At 44.6% G+C, this 19,983-nt stretch overlaps 1 protein-coding gene across 1 annotated transcript in view; it reads left to right on the forward strand.

Moving 5' to 3' along the window:
- LOC308107260 (calpain-9) overlaps positions 1–19,983 on the forward strand; it is a 43,934-nt gene that overhangs the window by 4,812 nt on the left and 19,139 nt on the right. The window contains exons 2-8 of the mRNA XM_080459512.1: positions 1,994–2,063; positions 2,575–2,693; positions 4,166–4,299; positions 10,744–10,915; positions 11,047–11,118; positions 11,320–11,411; positions 13,547–13,621. Coding sequence (XP_080315638.1) covers positions 1,994–2,063; positions 2,575–2,693; positions 4,166–4,299; positions 10,744–10,915; positions 11,047–11,118; positions 11,320–11,411; positions 13,547–13,621 — 734 coding nt within the window. The remainder of the gene's footprint in view (positions 1–1,993; positions 2,064–2,574; positions 2,694–4,165; positions 4,300–10,743; positions 10,916–11,046; positions 11,119–11,319; positions 11,412–13,546; positions 13,622–19,983) is intronic.

Raw genomic sequence — 19,983 nt, forward strand, 5'->3', positions numbered from 1 at the left:
AGTAGGGCGGAAAAACAGAGGAGGAAGTAGAGAGGAAGAACAATAGAGGCAGAAGTAGAGAGGAGGAAGAAGAGAGGAGGAAGTGGAGAGGAAGACGTAGTGAGGAGGAAGTGGAGAGGAAGAAGAAGTGAGGAGGAAGTGGAGAGGAAGACGTAGAGAGGAAGAAGTAGTGAGGATGAAGTGAGGAGGAAGTAGAGGAAGAAGAAGAGAGGAAGAAGAAGAGAGGAGGACGTAGAGAGGAAGAAGAAGAGAGGAAGAAGAGAGGAGGAAGTGGAGAGAAAGGCTCTCATTGATATCTGGTCTGAAGACTAGATATCATGGTTGTTTGTAGCTACCTATTAGCCACGGGCTAACTAGCCTAGCCACCACGGGCTAAAGGGGCGGGACTCCCTCTTTCTGTCTGGACCAATCAATGAGCCATGTTTCTTCTTCATTTCCTCTCTGGTCAGTGTTTGTTTCAGGCCACAGCGAAACCTCCAGGAGGTTGGATCTGGTTTCTAAAGTGAATGTAAAGGAACCAAATGAAGGCGTGAACATTCTCGGCTCCGCCCCCTCCCAGGTGAACCCAGTCCTGGACTGTCCAGGTGTGAAAGGCCCCTGAGTGTGTAAATCAAGTATGAACCTCTCCAGTGTTCAAACTGTATTCTAAAGCAAACCTCACAGCCGGTAGCGCTGCTCTCACTTTGTGTCAGAGAATCCTCCCGAGAAGACAAAGAGCACCTCATGTCGGACGTCAACGCTGCAACACAAAGTTGTTTAAACAATAAAAGGCCTTCGTGATGGGATGTCATTCATTCTGAGCCTTTCCAGCGCCGCTCCTCCTGCAGCAGTTAAAGGTCAGGCCCTGGGTTCAGTTCAGGTTAATGCAGCGCAGAACCGCCACTTTGCCCGAAGCACAAAACCGAAAACACGTCGGCGCGCGCAGACTCTGCTTTTCCAGTTTGTTCCACACAAACAAGACAAACAACCGTCTGTCTGGGAAGAGTTCTATTTCTACATCAAATTCAAAATTCAATTCAGTCAATTCGGTTCAGCTTTATTTCCATAGTGTCAAATACATCACAGTCATATCAGGGCCCTTTTAGCAGAACGTGTCCTCCTGGGTTCTTCCTGTGAGAGGGACTTTGTCATTCCCACCGTCGCTCCGCTGGATCTGCTGGATCTGCTGGATCTGTTGGATCTGCTGGATCTGTTGAATTTGTTGGATCTGCTGGATCTGTTGGATTGGTTGGATCGGCTGGATCTGTTGGATCATTTGGATCTGCTGGATCTGTTGGATCTGCTGGATTGGTTGGATCTGCTGGATCTGTTGGATCTGTTGGATCTGCTGGATCTGTTGGATCTGTTGGATCTGTTGTCTCTGCAGGGAAAAGCGAACCAATTCTGATAATTTGCTTACAAGTGACTGGAGTCCGACCTGTTCTGTGGCCGTTTGAAAGCTCAGGACAGATGTTTTCACACCAGACCCAGGCCGTCATCATATGTGGCACCAACTCAGATATTTTTCTTCATGCAACTGCTTCGTCATTAACGTGCTGGAGGAAGTGGCTCCGCCAGATTAAAAGCTGTGCTCTGTTTTTATGGATAATGTGGCTGATTGTCTTAACTTGCTTTTCCAGCTCATTCCATAAGTTTGGTCGTCTGTGTCAAGACTAAAACTAGTACATTTTACTTTTCTTTATTTGATTTGAAGTGCCAGAGCGCATATGAAAGGGCTGCATGGATCCTGGTTCTTGGTAATTCATTGTTGCAGGATCCTTCGGCACCCTGTGGAGTCTTCATCACTTTATCAATCAGCTGCCTCTCTATCTGGCAACCAGCTCTTCACACACACTGCAGCTAATCTTACTAAAAGAATGTGACGAGTCCGACGCTGGTGTCTTCTTTGTTTATGTCACATCTCCTCCTCCTCCTCCTCCTCCTCCTCCTCCTCCTCTTCTTCTTCCCTTCCTTTCACTGTCCACTCATGCTGAACCCGTCCTGTCGTCTCCAGGAGCTTTGTCCCTCCCCTCAGTTCATTGTGAACGGAGCAACGCGGCTGGACGTCCGCCAGGGAAAACTCAGTAAGTACGCAACTGCTGTCCTCTTGTGTAATACTACCATGAGTTACATAACGGCTCATTTGTGGGATTATTTGTTGTTGTTTACGTGGCCATAAGGTATTGATGGGACGTTATAATCGGTGTCCTTCACCAATGGATTCAGATGATTTGTTAGCACGTCGCCAAACAGAAGCTTTTCACAGTATTTTTGCGGTATTCCAAAATGCAGTGACGTCATCATGCTGCCCCTGTCGGATCATCAGTGACTGAAGTAATGAGATTAAAATGTTGTGTGACGTGTGGAATTAAAACCTGATTCACCTGATGAAGCATGGCAGCTGATAATGGCTGCTATTCTGCAGGATGAAAGACGTGATGCTGTTTGATGGAGCCTGTCTTCCACTCAGATTCATGGCTTCAGAAATGCACTGCTTCATTATGACCACAAGGGGCAGCAACGCTGGTTGAAGCTCCTCGTTCTGCTTATTTTTGCAGTGCAGTGCACTCTTTCAATTCTCCTCCTCCTTTCCAGATGACTGCTGGTTACTTTCTGCCATAGCGTCTCTCTCGGTCCATCGATCTCTGCTGGAGAAGGTCGTACCTCTTGATCAGAGCTTCCAGAGCGGGTACAATGGCAGCTTCACCTTCAGGGTACGTACTCAACCAACACTGGAAGCACCAGCGCTGCGTACAGTCGAGCCTCGCACGGTCGAGCCTCGCACGGTCGAGCCTCGCACGGTCGAGCCTCGCACGGTCGAGCCTCGCACTGCCCTTGCTGTCAGTGACTCTCCAGGGTAAAGAAGATATTTACCGATAGCAGAAGAGTCAAAAGCTTTACTGACTTGTGTTTGTTGTTGACAGTGTTTTTGTCAGTGTTGTCCAAGTTACTGTAAATCAACAATTGATTTAAAAAAATGAATTACTATACGAAAGTACTAATTATAAAATTAAAAGGTAGGAGTTGTTTTAGTGGTGACTATTGATGAAGAGAAACAAGTTAAGAAGTAGGTAGTATTTCTTCAATTCCGTTGATTATTGTCCCTCTGAGTGTCCTGTCATAATAAGATGCTCTATAATCTGGATGTTAGAGGAGGAAGATGCTCTATAATCTGATGTTAGATTAGGCAGATGCTTTATAATCTGATGTTAGAGGAGGAATATGCTCTATAATCTGGATGTTAGAGGGTGGAGATGCTCTATAATCTGGTGTTCTGTTAGGAAGATGCTCTATAATCTGGATTTTAGAGGAGGACGGTGCTCTATAATCTGATGTTAGAGGAGGAAGATGCTCTGTAATCTGAATTTTAGAGGAGGAAGATGCTCTTTAATCTGGATGTTAGAAGAGGAAGATGTTCTATAATCTGATGTTAGAGGAGGAAGATGCTCCATAATGTGGATGTTGGAGGAGTAAGGTGCTCCAGAATCTGATGTTAGAGGAGGGAGATGCTCTATAATCTGAATTTTAGAGGAGGAAGATGCTCTTTAATCTGGATGTTAGAAGAGGAAGATGTTCTATAATCTGATGTTAGAGGAGAAAGACGCTCTATCATCTGATGTTAGAGGATGTGGATGCTCTATAATCTGGACGTTGGGGGGTAAGGTGCTCCGTAATCTGATGTTAGAGGAGGAAGATGCTCTATAATCGGGATCTTGGTGGAGTACGGTGCTCTGTAATCTGATGTTAGAGGAGGAATGCGCTCTATAATCTGATGTTAGAGGAGGAAGATGCTCCATAATGTGGATGTTGGAGTAGTAAGGTGCTCTGTAATCTGATGTTAGAGGAAGCAGATGCTCTATAATCTGATGTTAGAGGAGACGGGCGCTCTATAATCCAATGTTAGAGGAGGAGAATGCTCTATAATCTGATTTTAGAAGAGGAAAATGCTCTATAATCTGAATGTTAGAGGAGGCAGATGCTCTCTAATCTGGATGTTGGATGAGTAAGGTGCTCCGTTATCTGATGTTAGAGGAGGAAGATGCTCTATAATCTGATGTTGGGGGAGGAAGACGCTCTATAATCTGATGTTAGAGGAGGAAGATGCTCTATAATCTGATGTTGGGGGAGGAAGACGGTCTATAAACTGGATGTTTTCCAATCATAACCTCTCCCTGTGCGGCTGCAGTTCTGGCAGTACGGTCAGTGGGAGGAGGTGAGGATCGATGACCTGCTGCCCACTCAGGACAACGATCTGATCTACCTCAGTTCTCCAGACAAGCAGGAGTTCTGGAGCTCCCTGCTGGAAAAGGCCTACGCTAAGTGAGTCACCGCAGATTATTCAATTAGTTCAATATTCAAATCTATGTGCAAATGATAACAACCAGTTATCTGCTGCCTGATGCTCCATGTCCTGCTCTCACCTCTCACAGTAACATGAACGCTCCTCGCTGTAAAACCCGAAGCTGAAAACCTTCAAGTATTTCTGATTGCCTGATAAAGAATTGTAGCAACCAACAACGTAATAACTGCTGATGATGTAATCACCTTGCCAATCACTAATGTCATGAAGTCAATAATAAAATCACTGCCCAATAGTTGAATGAAGCCAGTATCACAACATTTTGCTTGTAGATTATTCATTAATTGTATTATTAAACATTCTTATTGAGAAAATCTTTTGAAAATGTAGTAAGTGCCGTCAATAAAGTAATAATGCATGAATAGGACCGCAAAGAAAAACTCTGAAGATAGAAAATAACAGAATATATAGAAGACATACTAACAGACGTACATGCATTTGGCATGATTTAGTCATTTCAAGGTTCAAGGTTAAGATTCAAGGTTACTTTATTCGATAAAGAATACAAATAAACTTTAGTTGTACCCGCGGATAGATTTGTTTTAGAGATTCTACTCATATGAAATAAAGACACACAATGAACCAGAGCAGCAGATAATTGGTCAGACAAGACAAGAGTTCAGGGTTCCACTACTCACCAATAAATAATGAGGATAAGATCAAACCTAGATCAAGAGAAATAAGACATGATAAAACCTCACAGAGATAAAAAACATTCACTAACATAAAGCAGGAGAAGAACATTCAATAAAGAGTCGCATAGTAAATAGAGCTACAAATAAAATGGATGAGTAGAATAAATACAATGAAGTGCAACGTCACCACCGTTTTGCACCGTGGGAACAGGAACCTCTGTCCAGATCGGAGGAGCTAACCCTCCATCCAGAGGGGAGGAGCTAACCCTAACCCTCCATCCAGAGGGGAGGCGGTAAACCTAACCCTCCATCCAGAGGGGAGGAGCTAACCCTAACCCTCCATCCAGAGGGGAGGCGGTAAACCTAACCCTCCATCCAGAGGGGAGGAGCTAACCCTAACCCTCCATCCAGAGGGGAGGCGGTAAACCTCCGTCCAGAGGGGAGGAGCTAACCCTAACCCTCCATCCAGAGGGGAGGAGCTAACCCTAACCCTTTGTCATGAGGAGCTAACCCTAACCCTCTGTCCAGAGGGGAGGAGCTAACCCTAACCCTCTGTCCAGAGGGGAGGAGCTAACCCTAACCCTCCATCCAGAGGGGAGGAGCTAACCCTAACCCTTTGTCATGAGGGGAGGAGCTAACCCTCCGTCCAGAGGGGAGGAGCTAACCCTAACCCTCCGTCCAGAGGGGAGGAGCTAACCCTAACCCTCCATCCAGAGGGGAGGAGCTAACCCTAACCCTCCGTCCAGAGGGGAGGAGCTAACCCTAACCCTCTGTCCAGATCGGAGGAGCTAACCCTAACCCTCTGTCCAGAGGGGAGGAGCTAACCCATTTGAACTGGTTAACCTTCATCTATATCCAGAGCTTGTGTTCCCAGAGGATCGCCCATTTTTACCAGGATGAAAAATGAAATTAGAGAACATTTGCAAAGGACTGTACTGTTTTTTTTTTTAATTCATCACACATAAGCTACAGTCTCGCCATCATCACAACCATATGATGACTCAGTCTTAACGCCATTTGAGGGTGTGGCTTTGGCCACGTTCGCCATGGAACAGGAAGTGCAATGTAAATAGTCTGAACATGGTCAGATTGACCTCAAACTACATACGTTGCATCAGAGCCCGACCCTCATCACAGCCATACAACAATTATGACCATCAGCCATAGCGCCACCTGCTGGAAACAGGAAGTGGAGTGTAGGGATGGGGCCGATCCGATCCAGTATCGGTATCGAGTTCCGATATCAACGTAATTCATGGATCGGAAATTTCCGCTCCAACCTGCAGAGATTTCTGATCCATGAAGCCTCGTCTGCTTCACTGTTGCTGAAATGACTCCAGTGTTTCCCTGCTGCTGCTCTGCTCGCTGGCTGCAAACTGTGGACTGGATTTCCTGAAGGGAGGCGGGTCTCAATGAGACCAGGAGGAATGAGTCAGGAAATCCATTCCACAGTTTGCAGCCAGCGAGCAGGCTAGGGAAGTAGCACTGTGCTATCCAACTTTTCATGACAACATGTTGCTGCTTGGATGGATTTTACACTCAAAACACCACAAAGCAACACAGCAACGTGGATGTTAGCAAAGCAACACAGCAAGGTGGATGTTAGCAAAGCAACGCAGCAACGTGGATGTTAGCAAAGCAACACAGCAAGGTCGATGTTAGCAAAGCAACGCAGCAATGTGGATGTTAGCAAAGCAACGCTGCAACGTGGATGTTAGCAAAGCAACACAGCAACGTGGATGTTAGCAAAGCAACACAGCAAGGTCGATGTTAGCAAAGCAACGCAGCAATGTGGATGTTAGCAAAGCAACGCTGCAACGTGGATGTTAGCAAAGCAACACAGCAACATAGATGTGAGCAAAGCAACGCAGCAACGTGGATGTTAGCAAAGCAACACAGCAAGGTGGATGTTAGCAAAGCAACACAGCAACGTAGATGTTAGCAAAGCAACACAGCAACGTGGATGTTAGCAAAGCAACGCAGCAACGTATATGTTAGCAAAGCAACGCATCAACGTGGATGTTAGCAAAGCAACACAGCAACGTGGATGTTAGCAAAGCAACGCAGCAACGTGGATGTTAGCAAAGCAACACAGCAAGGTGGATGTTAGCAAAGCAACGCAGCAACGTGGATGTTAGCAAAGCAACGCTGCAACGTGGATGTTAGCAAAGCAACACAGCAACGTAGATGTTAGCAAAGCAACGCAGCAACGTAGATGTTAGCAAAGCAACACAGCAACGTAGATGTTAGCAAAGCAACACAGCAATGTGGATGTTAGCAAAGCAACACAGCAACGTATATGTTAGCAAAGCAACGCAGCAACGTGGATGTTCGCAAGGCAACGCTGCAACGTGGATGTTAGCAAAGCAACGCTGCAATGTAGATGTTAGCAAAGCAACGCAGCAACGTGGATGTTAGCAAAGCAACACAGCAACGTGGATGTTAGCAAAGCAACGCAGCAACGTGGATGTTAGCAAAGCCATAGTCCAGCAGGGCGGCGCTCTGCAGCCAGAGCAGTCAGTGTTTTCAAACTCCAGCTCTCGGAGGAGAACAGCACTGACATCAAAACAATGAGCAGCAGCTCCTCCAGGCTGTCAGCAGGCGATTCACACCTCCGTGAAGCTGCGTCCTACTCCACGCTAAACTCTCTGAAAATAGTCCCAATGGTTGGAGCTGCGTTAGAGCTGGAAACATTGTGTTGCTGCTGCACTCAGTACAGTACCCTGCTGGATGAGAAGGAGAACCTCCACCCTCAGTACAGTACCCTGCTGGATGAGAAGGAGAACCTCCACCCTCAGTACAGTACCCTGCTGGATGAGAAGGAGAACCTCCACCCTCAGTACAGTACCCTGCTGGATGAGAAGGAGAACCTCCACACTCAGTACAGTACCCTGCTGGATGAGAAGGAGAACCTCCACCCTCAGTACAGTACCCTGCTGGATGAGAAGGAGAACCTCCACCCTCAGTACAGTACCCTGCTGGATGAGAAGGAGAACCTCCACCCTCAGTACAGTACCCTGCTGGATGAGAAGGAGAACCTCCACACTCAGTACAGTACCCTGCTGGATGAGAAGGAGAACCTCCACCCTCAGTACAGTACCCTGCTGGATGAGAAGGAGAACCTCCACACTCAGTACAGTACCCTGCTGCATGAGAAGGAGAACCTCCACACTCAGTACAGTACCCTGCTGCATGAGAAGGAGAACCTCCACCCTCAGTACAGTACCCTGCTGGATGAGAAGGAGAACCTCCACACTCAGTACAGTACCCTGCTGGATGAGAAGGAGAACCTCCACCCTCAGTACAGTACCCTGCTGGATGAGAAGGAGAACCTCCACACTCAGTACAGTACCCTGCTGGATGAGAAGGAGAACCTCCTTGGTGAGAACAGTAACCTCCATACTGACAAAAAGACCGTCTTCACTGAGAACAACACCCTGTTGGGTGAGAAGATCACCGTCCACGCTGAGAAGATCAGACTAGAGGAGGCCAACCAGGTCTTAGAGGAGGAACTCCAGGCCAAGAAAAAGAAGAAGAGAGGCCTCTGGAGGCAGCTCTTCAAAAGCCGCTGAACGATGGCAACAGCGAGAAGAAGGCCAGGTCGTCTCCATTCCTCCAGAAGACGTCTCCAGGGAATCAGAATGAAAGTGTTTTTTGTTTGTCTCTCCTGGACATTGCATGGACGTCCAGTCTGGACGTCATATGAACGTCCAAACTAGACTTCTGGGTGACGGGACGCAATGAAAAATGAAAGAATATTGTGAACACACCTGGAATCGAACCCAAACCTGTTTTACGCTCGGCTGGACTCCGATCCACCGGACCAACGACACTCTAGATCACGTTAGTACCCATGTCACTTATATACAGTATGATGAGCTTTAAAACGTATGAATCAATGTCATGTCGGGCACACTGTTAGTCTGGTCACAATACTTTTTAAGCTCGACATATATAAGTGACGTGTTTCCAAACATATTGTCAGGATTCATATGATCAGGAGTGTGATGTTGGTCTAGGGGGCAGGAGTCTTAACTGTACTGAAAGACGTCTGCGGTCGATTCTAGGTGGACTCACATTGTGTCTTTGTTTTATCATTACGTCCCGTCACCCAGACGTCCAGTTTGGACGTTCATATGACGTCCAGACAGGACGTCCATGAATGTCCAGGAGAGACGAACAAAAACCTTCATTGTGGTTCCCTGAGGACGTCTTCTGGAGGAATGGAGACGACGTCTTAAAGACGTGATTGGACTCTTTGCTCAGTGGGTATCGTTCTGAAGTTATTCCCTGGTTGTTTGGTGGAATATCTTTGGTTGTTGGGAGTTATTGCTATTTGATTTTGATGTTCAAAATAAGTAAAAAAGAATTGAAATGAAATGAAAGGAGTTCAGAGCTTTACTACGAAGGCTAAATCCACTGCAGAAAAAATTAAACCCTGAAATAATCTCAATTCATCAATAAAAAGATAGGATTTCATTTTGTCCACATTTTTGCTAAAAAACAACAGAACTAAATCAGCTCGAATTTAAACATTTTAAATTCATTATCAAACACATAAAACGTAACAACTTTCAAAAGAAGCTCAAAAACAGGATTCAGGGCTAAATGTTTTATCTTCTATCTTTATATCTTATCTCTTTTGATCTCATCCCTTTTTACAGAAACTTCTTTGCTGGCTTCATGTTTTGAGCTCCGAATGTTTCAGTGACGTGTGGATTGATATGAAATCCTTACATCTGTAATTAAATGTGTTTTACCAGGGGCACTTTAAGTTTGAATCATTGCAGCTAACAATTTTAAGTAAACTAGTGTTTTGCACATCATAAAACAACAAGTTAATATATAGTTATTCTATAACCTTTTCCCCACTGGCTGTAGGGACTACTTTTTCCTTCACCTGTAATAGTAATATTAATTGTACGTTTTGATGTGCTTTGTGTGGACGTTCTCCAAACGGCGCGGGACTAGTTATACGCTGAAAAAGTGGCGGAAGCGGAAGAAGAAGATCAAAATGAAACGCCGTCCCAGGAATACTAATCTTTGTGCCTCGCCATAGGAAGGCACAAGAATTATAAAACAAATGACTGAACCCATTAGACAGGAGCAATGCACACGTTTTTGATCCCATCCCATTTGTCCCAGTATTCCTCTCCTTTTTCTTTTTGTAGTCGTAGCCTAACAGTTAAAATGTCCGTCCTGTGAATCAGGTTATTGATGATTTGAAGCAGTTTCACAGTGGGCGGGTCCTTCTGCAGCCAGCATTTGGTTATTGTCTTTTTGCTTGCAACCATAATGATCCTCAGAAGGTACGAGTCTCCCAAGTACATTGACATGAAAGAGAAATCCAATGCGATACCCAGGGTTTCTGGTATTAGTTGTTCTAGCTCCTTCCAGAATCTAAAACAATTTGGGCAAGACCAGAATATATGAAATCTACAGAAAGCGTTCCACTCTCCCTCCAGCAGGACGCCTCTCCACCACTCCATTCTGATTTCTGGTTTGGGATAGGGATAAGATTCTTCCAATTAAAATCCTACCACAGTAAGTTTATTGTTAGAGATACATTTTGCAGAGTTGTAGGTGTCTGGTTGCTTTCTAAAATCATATCTTTTGTTTTTGACATGTTCAGTTGAAGGACTCCTCCTGTACTAGTCACCAGTGCCCGGCGGCGTCGGATGTAAAATAGCCTGCATGATCACGTTACTGCTTTATTTTCTGGCTACAAGGTTGAACCGTCCTGTGTGTGTGTGTGTGTGTGTGTCCCAGGCTGAAGGGGGGCTACCGAGCGCTGGATATGGGCTTCCCTCACGAAGCCATGGTGGACATGACGGGCGGGGTGACCGAGGTGCTGAAGATGACCTCGCTGCCCAGAGACCTGCCGTCCTTCCTCAGACACCTGCTGGCCAAAGGAGCGCTCATCAACTGTGCCAACTGCCAGGTAGAGTCTGGGGGAAGGGGGGGGGGGGCTCCCTGGGAAAAACACCAAAGAAGATTTAGATGATGAGTCATGTAGTTGGAATAACCTTTCTCTTTTCCCTGACTGTGGGCGGATGTGTTTTCACCCTGCAGGGTCCTCTGGAGGAGAGGCATGAACTGGGCATCATGTACAGACATGCTTACTCTCTGACTGCAGTGGAGAAGGTAACAAACAAGCAGCGTCCAAACCAATCAACGTTCACATTTTATTTCATCTCATTAACCTTGTGCTGATGTGAATTATAAATATTGTCCTAAAACTGATGCTGATGAGATATAATGTGATTTGAAACCGGCTCTTTAAAGGCTTTTTGTCGTCATTGCTCTCGCCTCCTTTCTCTTCCTCTGGTATTTTGTTCCCGGCAGGTGAAGACGTCACAAGGCACCAAATGTTTAGTGCGAATTCTGAACCCCTGGGGAAACACGGAGTGGGAGGGGCGCTGGAGTGACCTGAAAGGGTTGGTGGAGGTTTACACGCTCAGCATGTTTCAGCTTGACTTTATTATTTTAGAACAAAAGCTCATTTTGTCTCTAAAAGCACCTGAAGGTGCATGTTTGTGCTTGTTTTTGGGTGCAGCAGCAACCTGTTTCGCTCTTTCTTGTGGTTTTCTGCTGGTCCTTGTTTTTCCACCTGTGTCAAACTCCTCTGTCTCATAAAGTCCGAGCAGAATGTTGAAGGAAACTTTGACTTTGACATGTTTTAACAGGCATCCATGCCTCGATGTGCAGTCATAGTTCTCTGCTCCTAACCAGGGTTGCCAGATCAGACTGACAGTTTCCAGCACAACACAAGATGAAACCTGCCCAACTTATCAATAAACCGCCGAGTCACAACTTTTCCAGATCCTCATGTTAAAATGATGATATTAACACGTGTCCGACATGCAGCCACATTAGGTTTGCTCGAACAACCAAAGAAAAAGGAAACAGCAGCAGGTTTTCCACAAACAGCCGACACAGATTGTTTGAAGAACACAGAAAGAATTTTCCATTAAATAGCAAGTGAGTAAAAAAAAACATGTGAATCCAAATTATCGCAAATACGTCTGAGAATAACAAACATTATCATGAACTCAACAACCCCATTTTTTTTTTAACCTTATAAATTCAGGTGTAGAATCTGCCGCAAAGCATGTTTTTATTAATTCAGAAGGTAACGTGGATTTCAGCATCACAGCTTTTCTACAGATATGAGGAGAATAGAGAGAGTTACTGCAGTGAATATGTGCATGAGAGAGAGAGAGAGAAATAATCAAATTACAGTCTCAGCTCCAGGTCTTTACATTCTAACATTTAAGACTTCACGTCATGTGAAGTCTTAAATATTTTAGATATTCTGACTTTTAAAAACAATAAACAACATCCTATATGTTTTTTCAAATATGTATATCAAAATGAATTACAGGCCAACAAGTGGATTAGAAGTACTTCTCACCCATCAGATATTAATTAGTTTTTATCATAAAACCAAATTAAGTGAAGTAAAGTTAAGTTGAACAGCTCCTGTCACATATGTTCAGTCATTTACCAGCATGACAAGATCAGGTGCTGAAACTGAAAGTAAAAGTAATTTATAGAATATAGAAGCTTTGGAAGCGACGTGCGAGGACCTCCACGTATTTTCTGTGATTTATTGTTTGCAGTTGTTTTTATGAGTTCTCATAAAATAATGTGCTATTAGAGGAAGAATCTGTCGTGAAATGAGAATTTATCATTCTTCATATTTTACAGTGTATTAGTATGAGCATATAAATGCATCAGAATCCGATTTTTATACATTTTTTATTTATCCCTGAAGGGAAGTTAGTGGGAGCAAGAGAAAGAAAAACACCAGAAAGAGGGGTGGGCGAACGAAACAGCAGAACGTACAGAATGGTAATAAGGAGCAATGACTTATTTAATCACATTAATCTCTCTCTCTCACCCACTTTCTCCCTCCCTCTCTCTCTCTCCCCCCTCTCTCTCTCTCCCCCACTTTCTCCCTCCCTCTCTCTCTCTCCCTATTTCTCTCCCTCTCTCTCCCCCACTTTCTCCCTCCCTCCCTCTCTCTCTCTCTATTTCTCTCCCTCTCTCTCCCTTCCTCCCTGTCTCTCTCTCCCTCCCTCTTTCTCTCTCCCCCACTTTCTCCCTCCCTCTCCCTCTCTCTCTATTTCTCTCCCTCTCTCTCCCCCCCTCTCTCTCCCTTCCTCCCCCTCTCTCCCTCCCTCTTTCTCTCTCCTCCCTCTCTCTCTCTCCCTCCCTCTTTCTCTCTCCCCCACTTCCTCCCTCTCTCTCTATTTCTATCCCTCTCTCTCCCCCCCTCTCTCTCCCTCCCTCTTTCTCTCTCCTCCACTTTCTCCCTCTCTCTCTATATTTCTATCCCTCTCTCTCCCCCCTCTCTCTCTCCCTCCCTCTTTCTCTCTCCCCCACTTTCTCCCTCCCTCTCTCTCTATTTCTCTCTCTCTCTCCCTTCCTCCCCCTCTCTCTCTCCCTTCCTCCCCCTCTCTCTCTCCCTTCCTCCCCCCCTCTCTCTCCCTCCCTCTTTCTCTCTCCCCTACTTCCTCCCTCCCTCTCCCTCTACCCCCCCCCCCCCCCCCCCCCCCCCCCCCCCCAGTCCAGAGTGGAACACAGTGAGTCCAGAGGAGCAGAAGAGACTGGGTCTGGTTCGCAGGGAGGACGGAGAGTTCTGGTGAGTTTGTTTAATCTTCCCAAACTCCTGAAGATCAATAGCATCCCTGAGGCCCAGCCTGCAATAATATCCACAATTTCAATTAAATATTGGCCTCACATGAATGTTCCTGAAATATAGATTCCACCAGAATAATTCATCCGGGTTATTAAGTGCGTAGTGGTGTAGGGCTGGGTGATATGGCCTCACTGTTTATGTGTTTTTATTTTTTCAAAATGCCATTTTAAGAACATTTATTGTGCAAAACCTAAAACCTAAACAAACAAAAAAACTTTTCCATTGAAAATGTGTGTGAGGCCGCCTGCACTGCCTCCTGTTCCATGTATTGGTGAGAAGCATGTTGGAGAGTTTGTGGGGATGTGGAGCGGATCACCACCACACAAAAATCCAAATATTCTGGGGAAAAATTCAGGAAGCCCTACAGCATATCTTTGGTCAGAACATCCCAACACTTTATCTGGGTGATTTACTGGGAAGATTGACAGGACATGATCGATACCGGCTGAAAATACTAGTTGCTGCAGCAAAGAAAGCAATAACTGGTAAATGGTTGCAGAAAGACGCTCCGACACTCGATAGTTGGATTGAAGTTATCAGGGAGATTCATGAGATGGAAAGACTGAGCTTCTTACTGCGCCTGCAAAAGGAACCATACATGGCAAAATGGACTAAATTAAAGAGATATTTTCAGATATGAAATCCACCCCCACTCCGTGCTTCCTCATCCCACACATACATAACCTGTGTATAATAATAAAACTGAAGTTGCTGTACACACACACAAAAAAACCCTTTGACCAACTCCATATGAATGTTCATTCTGTGGAGATCTGCTGAAAAACATTGCCTGGCAATCGAGTGGTACTGTGACACTGTTCTACTGTTTATGTTTCTTTATGTTCTGTGTTTTCATGTATTCATTTAAAAACAAAACAATAAATTTCAAGTATTAAGAAAATAAAACTTTTCCACTTTAAGAAACGGCACCTTGTCTCTGCACGGGTACATGGTGATGGAGCTTTAAGATCAATCCACCGCCGTTCCTCTTCTTCAGCCTTCAGAAAACGCCTGCAGAAGATCAGTCTGCTGGTTTGTAGGGTCTTTATTCTACCCACTGGACTGACTGAGCGTTTGTGGAGTTTTTCGGCTCGTATTACAAAATGTGCTTTGTTTTGACTTAATAAAACAAAGTACTCGTACTCCCTCCTTTCACTATTACCGTCGCCCGGTAGGTGGAGCAGATTGTGTTTTCATGCTCACCATCCGAGTCCTTAAAGGGGACATATCATGCTAAATCCACTTTTTTAGCCCTTAAATGCATGTTGTTGTATATTTAGAGTGTTTAGAAGTACAGAAAAGTTCAAAGTAGTCTCTTCAGGTGCTCCGTTGATATCTTTATATTCTGTTTTGGTCATATTTTGCGATCGGTTTCGATTTTTCTATTCTCTATTACGTTTTTTGAACAATGACGTCACAGTATTCTCAGCGGAACTGCCAAATTAGGACATCGACATTTCGAGCAATCCGCCATTTTTGTTTCTCGCTGCGATTTTGTAGTCCAACCGAAGTTACGAGAGGATAAGTCGAAATGTTCGGTTGTTGGATGTAGTAACCCACAAGCTACGTTACACCGTCTCCCAGCATCAGAACCTTTTCGAAGTGCCTGGTTGAGTTTTATTTTTCACAGAAATGTACCCACATCTGTGGGTAAGGTCATTTTTGTGTGCGCGAAGCACTTTAAGGACGACTGCTTCAGCAACCTCCGCCAGTATAAAGAAGGATTTGCCGAAAGACTTGGTCTGATTGAGCGGTCAGTTCCTTCTATCTATGGAGACGACGAACAGAGCACTTCGGTAAGCTGTATATAACGCTAAAAAGTGTGATGATAAGACGTCCCTGTCATTGTTTTGTTAGCATTAGCAGTTGCACCGTCTTCATATGTTAGCACTGTGTGCTCGTTTTAGATTAGAATGTAACTTCTGTGTTAAATAGTCGTTGTAATACAGGCAGTATTGTAGTAGTGGGCATGGATGGAGAAGTTAGTGTAAATATAGTAACACACCATTGCGTTACATCCATATGAAGACGTTGTTCAGGTGCATCATCGTCATTTTCATCTCGCTCCGCCGGGTCCGACTCTGGCTCCAACATGTATGGCTGGATGGACAAATCTTCCGTTGTTGACATTTTGTAAATAATGTGTGAATATAAAGTTTCTGCGCCGCTAGATAATTGTATCTGTTCTATCAAACTACAAAGATGGCCGAACAGGGTGACGTTGAACCGAGTGTCACCTCTGCAACCTGGAGAGGAGGAGGGGTATGAAGTGTCTCAGAGACCGCCCCAAAACGAGTTGCTCTCAGAAGCGCATCAGAAAAGGGGTAGAAAAGGGGCCTGTGGAGCTCTAATAATGAGGAATTTAGACCCAAGCATTGCAGTTTCGCGTTGTATAGACCACAACTGTATGATTTATATGTAAAAAGGAAGGATTTAAAAGCATGATATGTCTCCTTTAAAGCCAAACCAGGTCCATATGACCGCCGCCGCTCTGGGCTTCTTTACCAGCTCCTCCTCTTCCCGTGTTACAAATCTCTACTGTGGGCCAAATTCATATCGTTTCTATAGTATACCATTTACCCTATACTAATAGATGTACAAGAAAAAGAACTTCCAGATCTTTCATTGACAAACCATCCATCCATCCATCTTCTATCCTGCTTATCCAGCTGCTATCCATCTATCCATCCATCCATCCATCCATCCATCCATCCATCCATCCATCCATATGAACAAGATTTAAATCTTCATCATTGAGCAAACTTCAAATAGACGAGACAGAAGCGTGAACAATGTCGAGGTCTGCTGCGTCGGGGGAGATGAGAAGAAGTGAAAACACCACAGCCACAAATAGGGACAAGAACCTCAAACCAGATTCAACAAATAGGACTTCAGCTGTTTTAATAATAACGTGTTTTAAAATACAAGAATAACTCATGAATCTGCTGAAAAGTTGAATGACAAACTTGATCCCTGACAGAACGACTGATATCACTGAAGAAATAAAAAGACGGATTTACACTCGGCCCCGGCCAGCTCAGTAGTTGGAGCATGAGTAGAGGGTTCGTGTCCCCCGTGGGCTCTCCACCTGCAGGAAGGTTCTTAATCAGGTGCAATGTGATCTGGGTGACGGTGCTCAGACTGACACCACCCGGGAACGGATAAGAGGGACGGATAGATTTACACTCGGGGTCGAGTTCCGGACTGGATTTTTGTCCAGAACTAGAACTGATAGATCAGTAAGTTTTAAGATTATATTTACTGGTTTCTGAGTGAAAACCATTCGTACTCTGGTGGCAGCAGCAGTGACACATAATCTGATCATTATCAAATAGTTTTTCTCTAAAAGTTAAAATGATGGTAGTTTTATCTGATAACAACAGTTATCACACACTTAGATTTCCTCCCAGTAATCAGATTACTTTATGTATAACCCGATATTATATTGGGTTATTACACCCATATAATCCATAAACCGATTAATTTAATTCTTTTACGTCTGTGCACATGTAAAACAAATTGAGGAAAACAGAAGAGACGTGATGTGAACATAGAGACAAAACAACTTGACGTGCAGCGGTGGAAATTCGCCCACGAGCAAAAGATGAAAACCATCAACACCGTGACTGTGGGCGGCGCCATGTCAACTAGATAAACCTGGTGTTTTAAAAATAACTGAAGGTTTGACTCTTATATAACTGTACATGCCGACACTGTAAGAAGTGTGATGATGGACTGAAACATGGATCCAGGTCTCATTCATCTGCATGCTTTGAATCTGATTATCAAAATGATCTGATTACTACTGTACTACTGTACAGGCTCAGTGAGAGGCAAATGTAAAGAACATAATACCATAATAAAAAGAAAGAAAACTCTCTAGAATTATTCATTATACATACAGTGAATCATGTTGTATTTTAACAAATTAAAATGTTAAAATCCATTTTTTTGTGGTACTTAATAAATAATTCACAGCTGAATGTTAATTATTATTTGATTATAATCAATTTCTTTCTTCTAAATTAATTAAATATTAGATGATTGGTCAAAATCAGACACGGTTTCACAAAATAGAGCCTGGATAGCTCCGTCAGTAGAGCTTTAGACTTTTAATTTGAATGTCCAGTGTTCGAGTCCCTGTTCAGGCGAAGAAGTCCAGCATCCAGGTTGTATGTGCCTCACAGTACTTCACTGCTATACTACTACTGGCAGTGAGTGTCTGAAGTATTGGTCCTGAGACTTGAAGAACTTCAAGCGTACCACAGCAACTTTGATCCAAGGGAAGAACGTCTGTGTCGTATCAGCAGAGAAGAAAACAGGAGGCTTGAGGTTCCTGCTGTCTTTTACTCAGCAGAAGCTCAGAGAGGCTCCAACTCCAACCAGCCTGAAGTTTCTTCTCAGGATATGTTTCAGGGTATTTTCCTTTAAAACTACATGTTTCATCAACATGTCTCGGGCCCGATTACAATTAGAAATGTCAACACAACCATTTGAAAAGTGGCTTCCTCCACTTCTACATGAATATGAATGGAGCACCAATAGAGCACACTGGGCCAGTTGGTCCTCTGACACGGCTTTTCCACCTACAAGAACCAGGTTCTAGTTCTCGAGCCAGTTCTTAAATGAACACTGCTAAAGAACCGGTTCTTTTTCCACCGTTAGCGGAGCCAGTAGAACCACCTCATCACGTCACTGGTTCCACCAACGTAGCGCCGGCACGATCCAGGAACCAGGAGACGGACTGTCCCAGTGGTTTGGTCCGGGTCGCTCCATCTAGTCTGACCTGAACCTCAGGAAGACATTGAGTCTCCTCGTCGCTCTATTGATGGTTTTTTAACGTCCGTCTTGTTTTTGTCCGGAGCCCCGGAGTGGACATAGAGAAAATAATAATAATAATACTAATAATAATAATAATAATAATAATAACCTGAATGGTCTTGGGTCTTATTTTCCACCATTCCAACATTCCATAGTGACTTTCTGCTCCTTTCACTTTATTTCTGGACGTGTCTGAATCAAAAGCTTCAACATGGAGGAATGGAGGTGTAGAATGATAGAACGCTGCTCTACAGCCGTTTCCATGGTAACCTAGGTAAACACTCTGATTAAAGTTCTCTTTCACATGAAGCCATTAAAAGGCTCATTTTAGCTCTAAAAACTCCAACTTTCATTTCCAGTAGTTTGTAGTTTGTTTAGTAGTTCCTGAGGAACCAGAAGTCTGGCTTCATTATAAAGAAGTTCTGTGGAGCGTCTCATAGCGGAGCGCCCCCTGCTGCCCCCACTCTGGCTCCACTCTGGCCCCACTCTGGCTCCTCTCTGGTCCCACTCTGGCTCCACTCTGGCCCAGCAACGATGTGGGGCCAGCTTAGCACCGGTTCAGCCCCTGGTAGTCCGGGGCTTTGGTGGTGGAAAGACAAAGAACTGGTGCTAAATCCGGCCCTGGACCAGAACTAGAACCTGGTCCTTTCTGGTGGAAAAGTCCCCTGAAAGTTCTTTATACTGTGAAGGCCCCACTCGCGACAGAGCCTGTTACTGTGCACCCCCCCACCCCCTTACTCCGAATGTTCCTGTAAACAAACATGGCCGACCTGTAGTGGTTTGACTCCTCTTCTCGTTTCATCGTCCACATTGGTAGTTAAATAGTTGAGACTTTCCCTGATAGCATCCGATTCCTCTTCAGTCCATAAGGATGTCGGGTTCTTTTGATTTTGTTCAACTTTATAGCGTTTCGTTCTGTGCACACGTGTCTGTGTTGTTTCATTACAAAAACAAGCAACAGTGCCCCCCCGTGGCCCGGCAGACTAACTGCTGCAGTGGAAACACAACACTTTTATTTAACGGGTTAGTTGCCGTCACGTGAAACGTTGTCGTGTAAACAGAGCCTTAGTCTTCTGCAAACAAGTTATGGTGCAGTTCACCTCAAGTTTGCAGACCAAACACATAAACTCACAGAAGTTGTGAAAGTTTTATTTCTCTCTACTTTTGTAAGCTATTGGTGATAAACATTGAACCCAAAACATTCAGACCCAAACCTCAGATTCCTTCCTGTCCACACCAGAACACCATTTCATGTAAACACTGTTTCTGCTCGATCATCCACACGGCGCTGCGTTTCAGGAGCCCAGAAACTTAAGAAACAGACTGGCGACTGGTCCATGTGTACTGTGTGGCTCTCTATAATCTTTGTGGCTCTTGGTCTGTGACTGCTTGGCCACCCCTGGACTAGGTTAGTTACCACATTCACGACTAGTTGCTGTCGTAGTGAACTTTTCAGGATGTACTCTGACTCTCTCAAACTCTAA

The sequence above is a fragment of the Lipophrys pholis genome (genome assembly GCF_963383615.2).
Source record: "Lipophrys pholis genome assembly, chromosome: 3".
Lineage (NCBI taxonomy): Eukaryota > Metazoa > Chordata > Actinopteri > Blenniiformes > Blenniidae > Lipophrys > Lipophrys pholis.